Genomic DNA, 22,331 nt, shown 5'->3' on the forward strand with positions numbered 1-22,331 from the left:
CAAATTTCACTGGCTGAAGTCAGGAAAGGTACATGTGAGCTTCTTCACTAAACTCAACAAAACATCAATGTAAGATAATTCTTATAAGGTCAGATTTACTCCAGCTGTACACTATGTGAGCTATTGAAAATCTACCCATGTGGATCCATCTTATGTATTTTATCTGTTACCACCTTTATTATATTCTGGAATTGTAAATTGAGTCTCCTATGAATGATCACTGAAAGAAAGAAGAGATTAATCTCACTTTAAGTGGCTTCGATGCATTCTAGCACAATAGAGAAGTCTCTTTTTCTGCTATTTTTCTTTTTGCTTCCACTTTAAATCTGATAATTCTACTCTTCCTCTAAAGAAGATTCTGTGACGACAGTTTGCCATTCAGCTGTTCATATTATATATAATAAAGAATTGCCTTCACTTTTTTCTTTGCTTTTTTGTTTTAAAGGACGTTTTTGAAGTAAGTTTTCCCATAGAAGACTTATTCTCTGTGATATGAAAGCAGCTTTTGTACTCTTTTTTTAAATACCCTTGTAATCCCTAAGGACATAAGAGTTTTGTGTTGGCAGTTTTTAGAAAGCCATGAGGAGCTGTTTAGGTTTCATATCAGCAGGTTGTGGGTGGTACAATCATGTAAAAACCTGTTTGGACTTCTTGCTGGAAATACGAGATTGTGTTTGTGCTTCATGTTTAGGTCCTGTGAAATCAGGTGACTGGAGACCATGGGAACAACATCAATATTAGTAATACTACATTGAAGCACAGTACACTTACTCATTTTTTTTAAATCAGTCCAAGAATCAAATGCTAATTTTTCTACAAGCATAATGGAAATGCTACTTTTTTGTTGTAATAGTTTTTATACAGTAGTCTCTCGCTAAACCTGACATGTCAGGAGACAGACAGGTTGTCTGAAATAGCGAGCTGTTTGGTTTAATGTTTTTTGTTTTTAAAAAGCACACATACACATTTAGAGTACTCAGTTTATTTTAAATGTATAAATCAACCTATGTGCTACTTTTATTTTCTGTTGGTATGAGTCAGACTTTCTTTTCAAAAGCAAATAAAGACTTAAAATTCAAAAGTTGTATTATTGTATTCTTGCATTTGGAACCACTGTGGTCCATCAGTATTTCTGAAAGCCTTTCTCCCTTTTCCAACCAATCGATTGCAGTTAGTTTAAATTCCTTAGAGTATGAGTTTATATGCCCTCTTTTAATCATGAACTTAATCTGTTCTTATGTATATATTTTAGGCCTGTCTTTAGTGTCTCTTTGGATCATGCAATTCACAGTGACCTAGTGTCACACTTAACTAGATATTTCCGGGGGACATATGTTGCGTCCAGCATATCTGAATGTACAGCCTAATGGTGTCTGTATTAGTGAGGGACTACTGTAGTGGGAATTCTAGCACCCTCAAAAATATGTTATTGTTATTTTTGAAAACTAGAAACTGTATAAGTATTTTTTTTCTCTGTACATTTTGATAATGATAAGATATCAACATACAACAACAGTACACGTAAACAGGATTTGGACTGCAATGAAACCAGTGGACATTCCATCTTGCTTAGGCTTGTTCAGACTGTCCAAAAGGGTTAATATGCAAGTGACTTTATCAAGCATGGCGAATACCCATGAGTACTGAAGCAGTAATAAATAATGATTAAAGACATATACACTAAGCGTACAAAACATTAGGAACACCTGCTCTTCAATAAAATCGACTGACGAGGTGAATCGATGTGAAAGCTATGATCCCTTATTGATGTAACCTGTTAAATCCACTTCAATCAGTGTAGATGAAGGAGAGATAGGTTAAAGAAGGATTTTTAAGCCTTGACACAGTTGAGACACGGGTTGTGTATGTGTGCCATTCAGAGAGTAAATGAGCAAGACAAAAGATTTAAGAGCCTTTGAACGGGTATGGTAGTAAGTGCCAGGCGCGCCGGTTTGAGTGTGTCAAGAACTGCAACGCTGCTGGGTTTTTCATGCTCAGCAGTTTCCCGTGTGTATCAAGGATGGTCCACCACCCAAAGGACATCCAGCCAACGGCAGGCCAGTGGTCAAAAACGGCTCAATGATTAAAGAGGCCAAAGGAGGCTGATACAAATTGTGCAGAGCAACAGACGGGCTACAGTTAGTCAACTGACAGTCCAGTACAATATTGGTGCCGAAAGACCCATAAAAGAATGCACAACTCGTCGTACCTTGACACGAAATGGGTACGGCAGCTGACGACCTAACAGAGTTCCACTTTTTTCAGCAAAACACAAGAAACTGCGGTTGCAGTGGGCTAAGGAACGAAAACACTGGACACTGGAGGATTGGAAAAACATTGCCTGGTCTGATGAAGCTCGTTTCCTGCTGTTTCACGCTGATAGGTTGACTAGGGTATGGAGAAAACCACATGATTACATGCATCCATCATGCCGCGTGTCAACATTGCAGGCTGTTGGTGGTGGTGTGATGGTGTGGGGGTGTGCTTTCATGGTACACGTTGGGCCCCTTGATAAAAGTGGAGCAACGTTTGAATGCCACAGGATATCTGAACATCATTGCCAATCAGGTGCATCCCTTCATGGCAGCAGTGTATCCATCTGCTAATAGATTTTTTCAGCAGGATAATGCCCCGTGCCACAAGGCTAGGATTGTCCAGGAATGGTTCCACGAACATGACAGTGAATTCAGCTTACTGCAGTGGCCTGCCCAGTCACCAGATCTCAATTCAATTGAGCATCTGTGGGATGAGATGGAATGAGCTATTCGGAGTAGAGATCCATTACTAGCCAACTTGACACATGGGAAGCATTGGAGTCAACATGGGCCAGCATCCCTGTGGAACGCTTTCCACACCTTGTAGAGTCCATGCCCGACGAATTGAGGCTGTTCTGAGGGCAAAAGGGGGTGAAACTCAATATTAGGAAGGTGTTCCTAATGTTTTGTACAAAGTGTATAATACATTTACAAATATGTTATTAAAATGTAGGTTGGATAAAGTATCCATTTAAGTTAACACAGAAAATCTGTTATGCAATGCCAATTGAATGAAATTATAGCAAATGTGTAGTAAAACATGAGTACATATGCAAATGAATGGTAAAGTGGACAATTATTGCAGTGAACAGTTTACTGTAAACATATCAGTGCATAGGTTTTTAATTGTTTTCCCTCAGAATGAAACCCAGCAGGTCCTTTCACTGAGAAGGGCTAAGCTATGCAGTACTAATTTAAGTACTATATATTCCCTCATGGAGAGGACCAAAGGTGAAACAAAAAACTTAAATATGTAAATGTACTTTTAATCTTGAAATGTTATTGTATTTGTGAAAATATAAACAGATTTTATTTGTGACATTTGCCACAGTAATATATGAGATCATAAACAACCAAAGAAAAAAACACCATCTAATCCACTGAATCCATTTTTTAAAAGCTGTACAGTAAGACATGTAAATATAATGAGGGCTTTCCAAAACTTTTTCCCACTGAGAGTCTAACTAAAAAAACGGAGGGTCCCAGAGAACATTTTGGGGGTCCGAATAAAGTACAAAGTCTTAATGTTGTGGTAAACAAGTCTTTTTATTTTCTTAATTCATTAAAGTTTTAACACATTTTTAACAATAACAAGAAAAAAAAAAACATTAAAAGCCAGAACATTTGATCTGTCTAAAAGAACGAAGAACAAAACAGCATAGCAATAGAATCCACAAAACCAAAATTCCAACTTGCTAATATTGCAAACTGTGTGTGCTCCGCTGTCAGCTCCTCAGTATTGTTCAGTCCTTCAGTCCGCTCCAATCCAAGACGTACTCCCTGGGTCCATGTTTTCTAGTTCTCCACTAATGTACTCAACACAAAGTAAGAGGCCACCAACATTCTGAAACTTGCACATCACACAACTGCATTATTACCAGCATGATTAAAAAATTACAAAATAATACAAAATAATACATGGTGGGGCTGCCCGTGTCAGATGCACAGATGCGCATCCTGGGGACACAGACAGCTGCAAACCTGAGACAGACCATTAGTGACTAAAGGACGTGTGCATATTTACACTAATAACTTCCACTTAGATTGGATCTTGTTTTTGCATAGTGACCACCCCAGTGCTGGATGAAAGACAAAAAAAATGCAGATTTCGCACACATGACTTTAAAGTGAGTTTGCCTGTTGCTCATTAATTCCTGTAGTACTGAGCCCATTTTGTTTCAAGCCTGTTGACAGCACTGGCTCCCCATGAGCAGATACTTCATGCCAGGTTGACTTAGCTAGGCATAATTGATATATACAGAGATGTGCTGAAAAAAAGATTGCTTGCCTTAGCTCTGCAGTTAATTTGGATTTGGACTAATGCATGTATCTGTTGTTATATAATGTTGGTGTAGCCCAGTGTCCAGAAATGTTAAAGCTTGTCTGGGTACCACTCATAATTTAGGTTAATCCTTAACTTGGTCAGAGCCTCAGTATTGTTACAGCCATACCAGGACTACGCAATGACATGTGAAGGCAAGGCTTGAGTACTTATCTTCTCCACTCCCATCAAAAGACATTGGAACTTGGGATGCCCCTAGATGGAACAAGGTATTAAACAGGGCAATAAAGCCATGTGAGAGGAGGCATTCGTCTTGTCCAACCAGTTTGCAGTCTGGTATCCACATGGAAACTGAACTTCTACTCACTCACTTAGGGGAGATGCCTACAGTGCAGGTTTGAGACACACAGAGGTGTCTGTTACCATACCTGCTCAGTATTTAATAGAATATACGGGTCTCAAATGCACTGTAATATACTGTATATGTCTGGATGTCATTTTTCTAGGGGGAAAAATGACAGGGTAGTTTAGAGGGTAGTTTAGTGCAGTCTACCGTCAGGTGCCAAAGCAAGTTAATTTGTGAAACCAGCGAGATAGGATGACAGCTGGAAGACAGCCTCTCATTTTGCAGCAGTGTGTTAATCAATTAGCTGCCGAGACAGTGCTGCAACACCCTGGTACTGCAGCATTAGAATAGCACAGGCCATACTGTTTGGGTGCAGGTGAATTACCGACAGTGAAACAATGAACTGCAAGTAGATTTACAATGATAAAGGCTTTCATACCCCACCCCCCTACCTCTTCACGGTCTTTAGTTTCTTTTACTGAAGTGATTAAACTATTGTACGTAAAAGAGCCGTCTGATTGATGCAACACATTTCTCCTCTAAATACTTTCACTGTGACTGTGCAACATCTGTTGGATCTGTGTGCATTTAATATAATTAATACCGGGTGATAGAATTACATGCATTAAAAAAGCACCATCAGGAAATACATTCTGCTGCATACAGTAACAAAAACTACATTTGCGAATTGCAAACAAACTTGAAGGTGTGCTTTCTTGTAAAGCAGAGTGCACAAAAAGCTATGCTGTATGTAGTCAACAGATATATTTTAATGTAAAACTGAATATATTTCTTTGACACTGCAGTATTAAAAATGATAATGTAAACCAAAACACATAATAACTATACTATAAAAACTTGCTATACTATGTTAAATTTTCGGATTTCTACACGTTTTTAGAAGGGGCCAATCTGGTGTTTCCTTGTGTCTTCAAAAAGAAAAAAACAGGGAAAGAGGAGATCTGTTTTGCTAGAAGCTTTGTTATGCTACAGCTAATGTTATGTGACGCATTATGAATAAATAATTTAGCACTGTCCGAATGGACTTCATGGGAATTCCAGCATAAAGTAACGTGTGCCTCAGTGTGCACCATCGTGTGACTTGAGTGTGACTGAGGAACACAGCAACTGAGAAGCAGGCAGTCCCTATAGCCACACTAAAGTGTAAACTATACACAGTGTAAACAACAGCTGTTTTAAACATGTATACATTTGCTGTTTAAACAACTGCAGCCTGGTGGCAGAAATGGCGTGCAATTTCAAAAGGCAGGCCTCACATTACACCTAACTGTAAAACCCCAGCCCAGTCAAGAAGGTGGATGCTTTGGGGTATCTGCTGAATGCCATAAAGATAAAAGCCTTTGGGTTACATGGTTGTATCAGCGGCATGAAGCTTCTGGCATTAAGAGCATTGAGGTTCACAAGTAACATTATGGGAAATGATTTCCCCTTTCAAAGCCCTCTTGAAAACTGTTTAATAAAAGGGCCGCCCCACGATTGAACAAGCAGTGAGCTGTTAGAAACAGCCAGTAGAAGTCGAAGTTAGAGATTGAGATAGTGTACTTGATAAAGACTGGATTGTGAACAATAATCTGTTGATGTCACAGAGTTGTGACTGTCATGGAAGGGACATTCAGAGATCCTCGAAATACAAATTGTATTATTTGTGTTTATTTTTCAGAATCTCCAGTTGAAAGCTGGAGTTTAGTAGCAAGTAGTATTGCAGGTGCGTTGCAGGACATTAAACAATATCAAAAGTCAGTGCTTAACTGCAAGGCCACCCCTGTCAAGATTCAAGCACACTAATGAATCATTGCTAATGAACGTTTGTTATGCGTTTAATAGGAAAACATGAACACGATCAGTTAAAGTGAAGCTTTCTTTAGAATGGAAAGAAAATACAACATCCTCTACCCTAAAATTCTGTATGTACAGCTGTATATTTATGTGATCACTACATCATTTACATGTTTTCCTCACGTCATTACCTAAATGCCTTGCTTTATATGTCCTGGACAATGGTTTTAGTCAGAGAGGGATATTCATAAAATTAGAGTCTACTGTGTTGCAGTTCAATACGTTTTCATTTCAGCAATCTGACTTTTACCCAGACAGAATTGTCCTCTGTCAGGAATATTGATGTGATTTTTCTAACCAAGATGTGCCCTTTGCTGCTTTTATTCTTACACTTACCAAGCCGTCATTATAAATAGATAATTGGCAGGTATATATTTCTCAATAGGATGCCTAACTCTTGACTCGTGACTTTTATTTAGCCTAGACTAGACAACTGCCTTTCCCTCATTTGCAGGGATCACCAGTCCCTCAATTCCTGATGTTGCCTGTCTGCTTACTTGTATAAGAGCTAATGAACATATCACCCCAGTCCTGTGGCTTTGTACTGGCTTCCAGTTTCATCCTAAATTGATTCTTAATGTCTTTTTGCAAACTGTACCACGTCATCTGTTCCAGGTTAAAATCAGCATGTAGAGAGTTTTGTTACTTGCCTCCTAAATACTGGAACTCACGTCCTAGGCATTTGTGAGTAGATCTTCACCAACTGTTACATGAAATGTGCAGTGCAATCCTAAATTACACTGGATCATCTAATTCTATTGAAATATTTGTAAATGCAGTCCACCGTTTATTAAGACAGAGACATAAACTTGGAACTCATAGGACTCTCTTTAGATAATCTAAAAAGTGGTGTTAATGATGACGTACCATTTTTTGGATCAATTCATTAAACCCCAGGATTTTAGTGAAGCACATTAAACCCATTCAAATTTTGCTTCACTGCACATACTTTTAGAAACTGAACAAGGTAAAAGTTGGTTCTTTCATTATCTAAAATACAGTGGAGATGTACTGTATGTCTTCATTTTGCCCAACTTGACACGATGCAACTACTGTACAGTATGAGGAATTCAATCTGAACTATTTTAAAATAACAAGCCAATGTAAGAGTCAAAAAAGGCTGAGACAATTAGATGCAAGCTTGGGGATTTTGTTCTGGTATGAGGAATTCTGGGAATGGGTATGGGCTCAGTATGAGGAATGTTGGGAATGAAAGTCATGGGATGAGGATGGTGGTCATGTAGGGGGGTTTAGAGGACACATTTTTCATGTTCTCACCCCAGCTCATTAACTGTATTAGATGCGCTTTAGCTACACTGAAGAAGTTATTGTGCAAATCAGCAACTGACAGACAATTGTTTTCCTAACAATGGATTGAGTGTGTAGTGTAATTCAACTGGATAATTCTACCTGAAAGAAGAATGTACTGTTGAGAACAAAACATCTAATCAATTGATTGTTCCCCATTGTGGCTTTCTTATTTGGCAGAGAGAGCAGTGGGTATGGCTTGAATTCATAGACATAGATGTTACACTGTGCCTGCCCTCTGTCGAATGAGCATATTGTAGGTTATATATGACATATGTCTATTCATGATGATCTTTGGATCCAATTTCTATATGTATAAAACCATAACACAACCAGAAGTATGCATATACAGGACAAGACTTTATTTTAGCATCAAGCCTTAGAATGTTTTGTAAGATGGGGACTTTTTAAGATCTGCTTATTTAATGGTCAGTCAGTACACTCCAAGCCTACTGTGTTCAGAACAATGGTTTTCAACATAGAGCCAAGAATTAGGGATTCATTGATGTTTCCCTACTTACCACAGTGACCTTTTAAACCCCGATTTCAAACATACTAACAGTGTTAGTGAGGAAGAGGCCCTTTTATAAAAACTCTATTTAAAGTAAATGACTTATCCACTTGCAGATTAGAAGCACCAGACCAAACCCAGAGATTTTGAACCCTAATCCTAGCTCTTGTGCCCCCTCCCCTTTGTGCAGGCTAAAGAAAAGGTTTTAAAGGGCAGGCTTTCAGGCTGTTTTCGAGGTCAGATTAAGAAATTAGATCTACCCATTTGCTTAATTAAACCCACACTGCTTAGCTGTTATCCTGTCTATTCAGCCTGTTGGGACAATAGCTCAAGCAACCATTGTGCTGCTGCTTTCGCTGGCGTTGCCATTCCCTTAAAAACAGGAGAAGAAAGCAAAGTTCTAGGTAATTACAAAGAAGACAGTGCTCAATGTTGAAGGTTTTGAAAAACTTAAGAACATAAGAAAAGTTTGAGAAAGAGGCTTGTCCATTGTTTGCACACCATTTTCCCCTACTGGGGGGGGGGGGAACTAATTTGAAAGCACAGAATCTAGTCTTTTTTTAAATCTTCCCAGTGTTTTAGATCCTACTAAACTACTTCACCTGGTAGGCTATTCTGTGCATTTAAAACTCACTGTTGTAAACATACCTTTACTCAACTTCCTCTTCTGCCCTCTTGTTCTTCTCTCGGTGCTAAATGTGAAGTCGTGTCTTGGGTTAACTTTATGTATACCATTTATGATTTTAAAGACAATCAAGTCTGCTCTTTCTCTTCTTTTTTTCTAGGCTGAAGAGATTTAATTATTTTAACCTGTTCTCATAGTTCATGTCATTAAGTCCTGGGATCAGCCTAGCTGCCCTTCTCTGTACCTTCTCTAGTGCAATGATGTATTTTTTGTACTGAGGTGTCCAAAACTGCACACAGCATTCTAGGTAGGGTCTAACTAGGGCATTGTATTATCTTAACATAACCGATCTAGACTTGTATTCCGTGCTTTTTTTGCTATATAGCCTAATATTCTAATTGCCTTTTTCGTTGCTTCACCACATTGGTGAGATACTTTTAATGATGACTCCATTATAACCCCAAGATCCTTTTCAAAGTTTTCATGCCCTATTTCCATCCCGTTCATTTTATACTTATAACATGGGTTTTTACTCCCAATAGGCAATACTTTACATTTATTAACATTACAATTAATTTGCTACAAGTTTGCCCAGTTACAGAGAAGGTCAAAATTCCTTTGAATTAGCTGGGCTGCGGATTCAGAGTCCACTACTCCCCCACTTTTAGTATCACCTTCAAATTTGCAATCTTGCAATCTGGATTTTGGTCCAAAACATTTATATACATGAGGAACAGTAGGGGTCCAAGAACAGACCCTTGTAGTACCCCACTAAGTACTCCCCAATCTGATTTGACACCTCTCACAATTACTCTCAGCTTTCTGTTTTTTAACCAGATCTGTATCCAATTACATGTTCTTCCCTGGATTCCTGCTGATTGTAATTTACTTAGTCTTTGGTGTGGGTCTCTGTGAAAGGATTAAGCAGCATTTGGAATGACTGTCCTATACACAAGTCTAGGACAAACACATTATATCATTTTTTTTCTATAATGTGAGGGTGTTTTACACATGCAACAAACCTTATCAAAGTCTTTGCACTGATATATTTACAGTAGTTATGCTTTTCATTCTTGTATCGGCTTGTTCCAGTTTCTCCCTCCTTTGAGGAAGCAGGGCATTGTTTGTGGCAGCTACAGCGAAGCAGTTTGATGTACATGATTAAACAATAACAAGTATACCTTTGGTGGGAAACAGCTCACAAATGCTCCAACAGCCCTCCAATGCCCTCAGCACGTTCTCATATAACCTCTTATGTTTTGTTAAATAATCTCTTTAACTGCTGTGAGAACACAGCACCCCATGCATCAGGAATCCAGCTGTGTTATCTGTATAGACATCAGTAAATTAAACTCTGCTTGTCTTTCATGCAATTTCACTGCATTTTTCACATAATTTTCACATAATTTCAGCTAAAATTATTTTCATGAAATGTGAAAACACTGCAATATGAAACTCCCAAGTTTATTGTCAGCATTAATGCATTTCACAATGCAGTAACTTTAGTCGCTAGCTTTTTTAGCATTTTTTTTTAAATCCAAGGAAATCTCCTTTAAAACATGTTAAGATTCATATTTAGTAACATATGATCTAACATATTTTCTCCTAGTTATGTCATATTCAATGTATGTAAAATGAAGCGTTAATATTGATGCATAACTCATTAAGGTGCCCAAGCTGATTAACTAGGATAGTCGCTCCCACAAAATAATATGCTTGAAGCTTGAATTATAGAAAGCATCCTTTTCAGAATGTGTTTTATTATTTTGACTTCGTAATCAATAATGTCACTTTGTGGCATTTGGCCTAGTTAATTGTTTTTGCTCTGAATGAATTTGTATCACATTTTAGTGAATAATTGCCCTTAATTTAAAATTGCGCTGATTTGTATTTTGTTGACAGTTCAATAAGAAATGATGACATTTAGTCTTTTTTTTTGTTTATTTCAACTCTTGTTCCACCAGTTACTTTAAAATTACATGTCGTGATTTTACTCTTAATTCTAATTAGACTGAGGTGAGGAGGTGATAAAGCTTGACCAACTGACACTGCCTTTATTGTTCTATATTGATTTAGCGATTAATACATTTTTTAGGATTTGTCCCAAAACACCTACAGCTGTGGCCAAAAGTTTTGCATCACCCTATAGAATTAATAAATTTCGCATCATACAGTTGAATGAAACCTACTGAATAATGTTACGTGAACTTATTGAATTACATACTGCTTTATACAATTAGTAGTAGTATACTCAACAGATTGAAAAAAAACTGACAAATTGACATTTCGAAATCTATGAAACACATATACAATACTGTACTACTATTATATCTTCCGGTGGACTTCTGCGGTATCATTTCGTAGTTTCTTTGATTACATGATGTTCAATAAAAGATCTAAATTATGTTCCATGTTTCTGATATTTGCTCATGTAAAACTCTCTAGTTATTCTGCTGGCCTCGTTTTAAGTTTTGCTCACTGTCCCAAGAAACATAGAGGACCAATGCATGGATCAGAAAGAAAGCAAAATGCTTCCAGATGCTATATATTGATAATGTGTGTGCTCCAGTTATGTCTTGTTTTAGGAAATGGATTACTAGAGGTGTGCAGAGTTTTCTCCCCCTTCCCCCTACACTTGACTTTCTCAGCAATCTAATTGTATATTTAGCCCCTTTCACACTGGCGAGCTCTACCTGGGTCAGAACCTACCTGGGTCAGGACCCAGTGTCATGCAGGTTGGCTACAGGATTTCACCCTGCTTTTGATAAAGCATGGCTGACCTGGGTGACAGACCCAAGTCAACAATATGCGTATCAATGCCCCAGAAGCAGCTTGTTACAAACGTTTCCATCCAAGCTTCCAGTCTGGCTCATGGTGTGTCTCACACAACAAAAATATGACTAAACAGAATAAACAAAAATGTTCCTTGCAGAACTGAAACCTTTGTGCAGGCTTAGCTGTTTGTTATTTTGTCAACTGTCATGCATTTTGTCTCGCTCAACCCGGGTCAGAGCGTGTCAACCCACATCCTGAGGTGGGTCGCTGGGACCCGACTTAACCCGGGTACGACCCAGGTACGTGATTTCACACTACGACGTATTGTGACCCAGGTAGTCAGAACCTGGGTCCGGACCTGGGTAGAAGTACCAGTGTGAAAGGGGCTTTTGTTATCTATCTAAAGGAAAAATCCCTTATGGATTAATAGGAGAGTAAACACTGTTCAACCTTTGCACATCTCTCTTGCTTTCTAGTACCAATTAAAGAAAATAACACACAACTGGTATGTTTCATGTCTTTCTGCAATGCAGTATGCAGTAATAAAATATGGTATGCATAATTCCAGGCCTGCTAGATTAAAGGTTGTTTATAGTGGCTCAGAACCAGCTCTAGGATTTTGGATAGACTCGTCTTTTGGATCCTTTTTTATCACATTCGTTAGTTTTGTTTGGGAGCTGGCACCTAGCTGAGGATTCTGTGATTAATTAGCAGTTAGCCTCCAGTGCAAACCTAGTGAGAATATGTGCCTGCGGATCATGTGTAGAAATAAGAACAGCTGAAGCACGATGAGGCGCTAAGCTCTGCTTGTTTTTTTTTTTAGAAATAAAACAACCACATAAAAACTGAAACCCCACAAGGTCTACTATATATATAACCTAGCACTGTATTCTTAAACCATTATCATCCCACTACTGAAATTAGTAAAACCAAGCATAATATTAATTATGTTCTGCTCTTTTCTGTATTACTAAATGGTTAGTCAATCAAACATAACTGCCCAAAAAAACTAACTTATAGCAGAGAGTTTTAGAACATGAATCAAAAGTCTCAAAATCTGGGAAATGGTACTTGATTTATGAGTGTGCCTCCACTGAAGTGAGAAGAGGTAACAGAAATATTCTAACCCAGTATTAAAAATGGACCCTCTTTGTGTGTAGCTTTTACAGAAAAACGGCCAGATTTCCAGTCTGCATGAGAAACCGGAAGACCAGGTGGAACTCAATGGAAAGACAGAACAGATAAATGGACAGAAGGAGGAGCAGGCCCCTGGAGATGGTGAGAAACAGGATTGTCAGCACTCCCACCCCCTCCCACAACCGACCCACCCCCACACTATCCTCCAGATATCAGTGTAAAATAACTTCTCTGGGGGCTAAATTTAACCCTAGAGTGCCCCACATTCAGGTTCAATTGTGCATCAGAAAAAAAAAATTCCTTGCCATCTTTCTCTCACATTCTAGTTTGACCTCAACCTGTTAATTTTACTGTATTTGAAAGCAGACATTGTGAGAGACCATCAGTTTACAAGAAACAACTGATATGTTCAACATGTTGAATATGTAGAAGCTGTTTGGGACACTGCACCTTTTTGTTAATATCATTTGTAAATCTAATAGAATTATCTTTACTAATTTGTGTTTATGACGTACATTCAGTTTGACATGTGCTTAAAGTTATATACAGTATAGGTATATAGAAGGGCCACCTGCTTAAATATAGGAGGGCTCTGGTGTTGGCTAGTTCATATTATTCTAAGTTAATTGAAACAAATAAAAATAATCCTAGATTTATTTTTGCTACTCTAGATAATTAATTAATTATTCCCCTAATAGCTGCAGTGACTTCTTACATTTCTTTAAAAATGAAATACTAGACATCAGAAATGAAATTCCACAGACACCTTCTGTTAAGAAGGACTCTGGCACAAGTTTACAAACTACACCTAGTAAGGCTGCTATAGGAGCTTTTTCTTTGATTACCTTACAGGAACTGACAGAGCTAATTCAACATATGAGAGCTACTACATGCTCTCTTGATCCTATTCCTATAAAACTATTAAAAGATATTCTTGGTGTTATTAATACCCACATTTTAAAAATGTATAAATGGTTCACTTTCCTCTGGTACAGTTTCTGCAGCTCTTAAGGTCTCTCTGTGGTAAAGCCTGTGCTTAAGAAATACAATTTGGACCCTAAAATCCTCAATAACTATAGGCCAATCTCCAACCTATCATTCTTAGATAAGGTTCTAAGGAGAGTTGTTGCAATTCAGTTACAAAAATTTCTAACTCTTAATGGCACATTCGAGAAGTTTCAGTCTGCTTTTCATGCTGCACATAGCACCGAGCCTGCCCTTGTCAGAGCTGTGAACAATCTGCTGATAAGCGCTGACTCTGGCGTTCCATCAGTATTAGTTCTTCAAGATCTAAGTGCTGTCTTTGATACTGTAGACCATTCCATCCTACTGAATCATCTTGAAAGCACAGCAGGACTGTCTGGCCTTGTCCTATCCTGGTTCAAATCTTATCTTTCTGATTTCAGTTTGTCTCAATTGGGGAGGTAAAATCTGTGTTATCGGAAGTTGTCTGTGGTGTTCCACAGGGCTCCATTCTAGGTCCCCTGCTGTTTTTTATTATATATGCTAATGTTAGGTGTCATTATGCGCAGACACGGAGTGAACTTCCATTGCTATGCTGATGATACCCAGCTATAATATAATTTCATTATACAGCTATTGCCAAAAGTTTTGCATCACCTGGAAGTTTAGCATTGAGACAATTAAAAAAATCGATATGAACATAATTGATATGAAACTTTTATTTAACATTGTGTAATTAAAGAAACTACAAAATGATATCACAGAAGTCTACAGGCAGCCATAATATTAGTACAGTAATTATACTCCTACCTGGGTCTGGCGACCCACCTCAGGATGTGGGTCTACACACTTTGACCCGGGTTGAGCTTGACAAAATTCTTGACGGCCGTTCGTGAGCCGACGCAATAACAAACAGCCGCGCCTGCATGAAGGATTCACTTCCGCAAGGAACATTTCTGTTCATTCTGTTTAGCCACATTTGTGTTGCTTGAGATACACTGTGAGCCAGATTGCACTAGGGATGAAGAAACATTTGCTCTAATCAACATTTGCTCTAATCAACATTTGCTCTAATCAACATTTGTAACGAAGGTTCAGTCCAGAGAACTTGGATAGTGCTGTCTGTAACAAGCTGCTCCCGGGGTATTGATACACTTATTGTTAACTTGTGTCTGTTAGCCAAGTCAACCCGGCTTTATCAAAAGCAGTGTGAAATTGCTAAAACGACCCACATGACACCGGGTTCTGACCCGGGTAGGTCATGCCAGTGTGAAAGGGGCTTTAGATTAAAAAATGTCACATTGTTCAATTTGTCAGTTTTTCATTAAGTATATGGAAAACTACAAAAAGAGTGGTATATAATTCAATATGTTAATGTAACATTATTCAGCAGGTTTCATTCGACTTTATGAAACAAAATCAGTTCATTCTAGGGTGATGCAAAACATTTTGGCATAGCTGTATAGTGTTGGGGGTTATAATAAAATATAATTGACTCTAAAATGACTTGAGCTGCCTCTATTGGTAGATGGAATGCTATGAACAATCCTACTAACTTTATGTGTACTGCAGTGACGAATATACTGTAGGAACAAAAAATGAAATTGACCATCGAAAAATAAAACTCGCCAACATCAGAATCCAAATCATGAACTGAGTTAGTAATTAATGAATTAACACATTAATATGAGGACAGCCTTGTTTCTAGCAGTTTGACTCTTCAGTACATGTTAATTCTCCAAAAAGGTGAATAATTGTGCTCCTGTTAAATGGAATACCTGCTACGAATCACATCATCAGAGTAATACAGAGCAAGTCGCAGCACAAATCTGCAGGGTCTTCTCACTCTTCTGGGAGGATCATGTTCAAAGATCTCTCCCTCCTCTTGATGCACAGTCCACACAAGCACACCGAAGCCTGCCATTTTCTTAGAGCAATGAACAGGCTACAAACGTGTTTTATGTTTTCTAACCAGTAAGCAGCCTGTCCTGTTCAGACGAGTTAACAATGCAATTCAGTGTATGCGTTGCAAATAACAAAATACTTCAAATTTGCAATTATTGAATAATTAAACATAGATGTTTTAAGGGTTATTACTATTGGTTTAAATACATGTTCCTAAATGCAGAAATTATGCTAGGAAATTATGCCATTAAGACACATCTCATTCTTTGCCTGGTCTGAGGCCCGTGTTAATTATGAAGTCAGTAAGGGTCAATTAATGACTCAAAACAGATTTATGAATCAGAAATGAGAAAATTGGTCTCTAAGGGCATGCTATTCTAACGTCACGATGAGTGAAGCTTTGTCATGTTAAACATGATTACTGACACAATAAAGGAGACGGTAAGTTTTATGAATATGGGTCATAATCCTTGATTACCCTATTGTGTTAAATTCAAATTGTACTGAAGTAAATAAAATGTAGTAAATTGTATTTTATTCACACTTGGATCTTTTATACTGTAAAGGCATCTCTACTGTTCATCTCTACACAGCAAACATATAAAAACAGTTTATAGTATCACTAATCAGTTGAGGTAAGGTATGAGATCAGGGACAAGTCATAAAATCAAATGAAAGGATTTTATGAGCGAGCTTGGTTATATAGGGCTCTGCTACAATGCAACCATTAGCCAAAGAACATCCTTTTCCAATTTCACGGTAAGAGTCATACTGTTTCATTTATTGCTTAACACATGGTATTGGCTATTGGATGTGATGCAGACAGACATGTCCCACCCATCAAGTTTCCTTGCTTTTACAGCCACTTTAGTATGGGCAAAACTAGTACTGAAGCACAAAAATTCAGAGTGGTTGATAAAATCTTCATCATAAACAGTGTCAGCTAGTATTGTTAAGTTTCTCGAGTGTTTGAAATGATGGGTCTTCCTGGTTCTTGGGTACTGTTTGTTTTTAGAGTTGCTGTGAGTAAAGCACACCATAGAAACCTCAGAGTTTGCTTGATTCCCCACTTGTCACTAATGGGTTTTCTTTTACTGTTCAATCCCTCAATGTATCCAGTAATTAGCTTTGTAGTGAAGATGGTAAATAAAAGCGCAATAACTTCTTCAACAAATAACTGTTGTATTTGTGTTTGTGTTAGCATTACGGTAGGTTGGGAGCTACTGAGGGTTGTTAAACCTGTGAGGTGTAAAGTTGTGACACAGCTTTTTAGAGCAAGTTTAATTTACAAGGAATTCCCTATTCCTATATCTATTTTACTCTGAATTCATATTAGAAATGGCATACATCTATTTTGTATGTAGTATAATATTAGCATCCTCCTATATTTTCATTGCAAAATGTTTTAATGCACATGTATAGCATTACCACAGGAGGCCATTCAGCCTATCTAAGCTTGTCTGGTTACTAGTATCAGAATATCTGAAAACTTTGTCCAGTTGCGTATCAAATGATCCAAGTGATTCTGCCTCAATAACATGACTAGGTAACTGTGACAGAGAGCGAATGAATCCTAGTCAATAATCTCCCTCCCAGAGATCCAGTGTGCTTCGTACTGGGTGGTTCGGCAGTTCATTCCAGGGTCAGTCGGAAGCCAGACATCCAGGAAGGGGGAGGAGTCACAATACCAGAGGTCATGGCCCTAAACGGTAAATGATGTGTCAGTCACGCATTGGAGGAGACACGATTGAACTAGCTATCGGAGGGGATGTGACTAAGGGTACTTTAGGGGATGTGACGATGCAATCTGTTCCTTTGCTATGGTTTTTACGAAAGGACCAGGAAGGAGTAAAAATTAAACTGTGAGTGTTTGTAATCATTTTGTTAATCACTGTTTATTTGTATTTAGTAGACGGCTAATAACCGGGAGCTGTCGCCGTTCCAGCCAGCATTAAACCCGGATTACAAATACTGCTCTAGTCACTAATAATTGTGTATTCACCACCAGCACTGGAGCACCACGAGAAAAGACAAGGAGCCTTGCTTGTATTATTGTATTATTATTTCAGGACTGAAACCCTGCTTTGCTTAACTATGCAGTTACACATTGCTATGTAGTTGCCAGCATTGTTATTTGACTGTGCCAAACCGTGACAACAATTAAAGGAACTGTTTGGACCGTGAACAATGTTGTTGTTGTTTGAACACTACTAACCACTTTGCCACAGTAACCCATTTTGAAGAAGTGTCTCCTTCCCTCTTTCCTAAGTCTATGTTAATTTCATTTCAAACTGTCCTGTGGTCCTAGTTTATGAACTGCACTTCAAGTATTGCTTAGGGTTAACTGTGTCAACTCCTTTTAAGATTTTAAAGACTCATGTCACCTCTAATTCTTCTTTGTTCTAAATAGTCAACTATTTCAGTCTAGCCTCTGGTTAATCTTCGTTGGACTTCCTCCAGGGCCACAGTGTCCCTTTGGTACTGTGGTCACCAGAATTGGACACTACTCTAAATGTGGTCTAACCAGTGCATTATACAACTCCATCATAACCTGCTTAGATTTATACTTTTGGCTATATTCAATTACACTAAAAACTGCTGTGTAAAACATCTGAATTAGAAATTATGAAACGACATGTGATATGCTAATGCTTATAATTTCATCTTCGGTCTTTGGATCCAGCCACCACGCTTGATACACATCTCAGCAGAACTACAGTCTTGAGGAAACAGGACCTTTAGTACGTGTAGTCATACGCATGCGCTAATAATTAACTTCTAATTTGATGGAGAAGGCAAAGATTATCTGATAATACAATTTTAGTTCCAGCTGACTTGGAGTTTGTTACAGGAATCGTTCTTATAAGTCCCCCAACAGACCAAATGTGTTTGAGGTAGATGGAAGCCTTTGGAATGAAAGTTAGTGGGTTTAGTTCCTTATGTATTGATTTAATCCTGACGCAATTCTGAATGACTGCACTGAGGCAGCCTCTCCTGCTGCGCTACTCAGCCTGTGTGTAGCATCACTGTCTTGGATGGAGTTTCTTCTTTTCAACTTTGGTAATTGGCATAGCTTTATTCTGCCAAGATATTTTTCATATGATACATTATTTTCCTAAAACAAAGTCCAGACTGCATACTGTAAGAGTAGGGGTAATTAACATTTCAGCACCTTTGGTTAGGTAGTGAAATTGAAACATAACAAGACTCTTAGCTGTTTTAATGTTATGAGGTTTATGTTTAGGTAAAATAGAGTATTTGGAGTGCTGTTTCTACATACTTTAATTGTGAATTGAAAGTCTGCTTTACATTTACACCAATTATGTTAACAGTTACTTTAATATCTTATGTCTGTGTCAATTAGATAATGTATTTAATCAATAAAACGTTGAATAATCATTTTATATATATAAACTCTAAATCTAAAACATCAATCAACAATTTCAATGTTGACGAATTAATTGAACTTGAACCAGTTCTCTAATTTAAGCAATTACAGATTTTGCAAATAGACAAGCACTTCTCTTATGTATATTATTTAAATTTCATGAAACAATTAAATAACCCTTAAGAAGAGTATAATATTATTTGGTGAGACAAAATGTGATATTAACAGGTTATTTATCCCAAGCTTCAAAAGACAACTTGTCATTTATATAGTCCATTAATCATGTGTAGCGTACAGCCATCAATATAAAAACGGAATACTGCCGTTAGCAACAATACCCAATATATGAACAATACACATTATCAGTAGTCGTATGCACCGGAACATTCATTTATGCATTAAACACGCCTATAGATAAACATATCATCAGCTATATTTACTTAATCTATAATCCAATTCAATTCTTAATTAATGATGACAGAGTATATCTGTTACAGATAAGTGTTACAGATTTCATTTAACCCATGTGGTTCTATTGAATTTTAAAGTAAAAATCCAAAATGTGGCAGACTGCTAGGTGATAAACTAAAGGGATTTACTGAAGAGCTGCTTACCATTTTTATTTTTTTTTGTGGGGGGGGAGGGGTATGCGACAATACCCCCTGATAGGAAAGGTGGGGAAGGAGGAGATACAACCCCTTGTTTTGAAACTCCTATTTATGAAGGCCTTTGTTAAGAGTTTTTAGCTACCACTTAAAGGAACGTTTGTTTTCTGTAATGCATTGCTGCAAGTATACATTTCTTAAATCATACAGATTTTGTTACATATTCATAAAATAGTTGCTAGTTTTAAGTTATTTTGGTTGTTTTTTTTTTTTCATTTAAAAATACTTAATCCACTATAGTACTTTCAAATATATGTATTTTGTTTAAAAAAGCAATTTTTTCAATATATAAAAAAAAAAAAAAAAAAAAAAAAAAGAACCCCAACTATTCCTTGACTTGTTCAAGTATTCTAAATGTTGCTCCCCCTGCCTCTGGTTGAGATTTTTAGCATATCTGAGATGACACATTTAAAGAATTACCGCAAATTCCTTCACAAACTGCAGTCTTTTACTGTTAATCCAGACCCCTAGTTATAATTAAAAAAAAAATAATGATAATGCTGAGGGTGAGGCCTGTGTTCCCCTACGCCATAGTTCTCCATGGGATGATATTGGGAATCATAACAGTCCCTTGTGAATGAATACAAAGAGCTGTAAAGAGGAAGTGATTAACAAGAGAAACTGTGCTGCTAGTGGAAAGTTAGTTTTAAAAACATAATGGAGCCTTAGAGCTCAAATCTAGTCTTTAAGGGACTTGAACGTAACCCTGACTCGACTGTTATGAACAGTATTACAAATTAAGTCTGTAAAATGTTGTGTCATTATTTAAATCTGTGGCCATGGTTACTATATTTATCTAACAATGTTGAGGCCTTTTTTGTTTGCTTAAGCATTTTCATTCTTCACTTGTTGATCCAATTTCAAATAATAGAAGGTGCTAAATGAAACTAACACTTTGGGGTATAATCACAAACGAAGGTGCTAAGTGGCATCAGATGGATCAGGCCCTGTCTGGAAAAAATAATTAGCTTTACATATGCATAGCTGGTGTAGATGGTCTTATTTTTCCACCCATTCATTTATTGCTAATTGTTAAGCTTTTGCTAGTAAATGTGCGCAAAGTACAACATAAATACACAAGAAATCAGGACGTTTTGGACGTAAGAGTCCTTCATCAGATAAAATACCATGGAGTCCAGTGAGTTATTTGTTTTTAAGCCCCACTTGGCTTAAATTAATTAATTAATAAAAAATTAATTCTTAAAAACAAGCAGATTTTGAGTCTGGGCTATTCCACAGCCGGCTGTGGACGGTAGTTCCTAGGAGTTGGCGCTAGCTGCCAGGGAGCTGCGTTGTCCTCCAACGCTGTAGCTCCTGGGTGGCTGCATGGTGAATTTGCAGTGTGCAAAGAAACGTGTGTTCATCTTCGCCGCTCCCGAGTCAGCGTAGGGGTGGGAGCGGTGAGCTGAGCCTAAATAATAATCGGGCATTTCAAATTTGGAGAAAATAGTAAGAAATAATTGGCAACGACTAAATTTAAAAAAAAAAAAGCAGATGAAGGACTCATGTGTGAGTGTGTGTGACTGAAACTCTGGAACTGTTTTATTCCATATATTTTCCCTAGCCTTGCATTGATCATTTTGTCATTCTGAGCATCCAAACCAGCAAAGATATTAGCTGTGGGAATGTAAGAGCAGAAATAACTACCGCCTTGATATCAGAGTGATAAAACTGTGTTTTATTTGAGTTAGGGTAACTTTAAAAAACTTTTATCAAACATTTTAACCCAAGTACCTACCTAACAGTAAGGGGTCTGGGCTGAAACAATGGGATTACATAAGGGGTGGGATGACATTCCCTAAATTTATCACATGACAAGCTTTGTCATCCTACAGTGGACCAGCCCCATAGAAGCTTTAAGAGGGAGGGAGAGGACTGAGGAAGCTTGCTCTTATTTCATACTGAGAACAGCTGTAGGGGGTACCACAAAGGGATGTCTGTCAAGTAGCACGTCTGTTGAAATGCACATAAAGTCTGCTTTTCTCTTCAAACTGCAAAGTACTTTTGAGGCAGTGTGTTCTTGTTAACTAGAAGGGGAAGAGGTTGAGCATTACTTAGAGAAGCTTGCTTGGTAAACTCAGAACTTAAAAGGACCAAATGAAATAAGGAACACAAGGAGAAATATTCAACACTAACTGAACAGAAAGATAAATACACTCATTTTTAAAAAGGAATTTGAAAACAAACTTTGAAAATGCTGGGGACAATAACTCTCACAGGTAAGGAACTGAAATAAATCATTTTGAACACTTCAGCATTGATTTAGTCTTCTATCTAAGAGTTTTATATTCCGTTTTTTCCCTTTTGAGGTACTTTTATGGTACTGTACCAATTCTAAATGCTTCTATATTAATAATATCGGATATCTATGTGCATCTAATTTAGGGTGTGGTTAAGGTGTTCTATGCTTGTTGTAAGCCTTGTCTTTCTGAGGATTTTATCATTATGCTGTTATATAGCTACTGTATTTCCAACAGTGTGTGTGTGTGTATATATATATATATAAAAACACAGGTTTATATGCAAACATGATA

General features: G+C 37.6%; 1 protein-coding gene across 4 annotated transcripts in view; it reads left to right on the forward strand.

The window, feature by feature from the left end:
• Positions 1-22,331, forward strand: part of akap12b (A kinase (PRKA) anchor protein 12b) — a 53,789-nt gene that overhangs the window by 13,567 nt on the left and 17,891 nt on the right. For 3 of the 4 annotated variants that reach the window (XM_041252386.1, XM_041252385.1, XM_041252384.1), the window contains exon 2: positions 12,900-13,017. In XM_041252386.1, coding sequence (XP_041108320.1) covers positions 12,900-13,017 — 118 coding nt within the window. Of the gene's footprint in view, positions 1-12,899; positions 13,018-21,712; positions 22,017-22,331 lie in introns of those variants that run through there. The other variant, XM_041252387.1, reaches the window with a different exon arrangement.

This window comes from Polyodon spathula, chromosome 6, assembly GCF_017654505.1.
Source record: "Polyodon spathula isolate WHYD16114869_AA chromosome 6, ASM1765450v1, whole genome shotgun sequence".
Classification (NCBI taxonomy): domain Eukaryota; kingdom Metazoa; phylum Chordata; class Actinopteri; order Acipenseriformes; family Polyodontidae; genus Polyodon; species Polyodon spathula.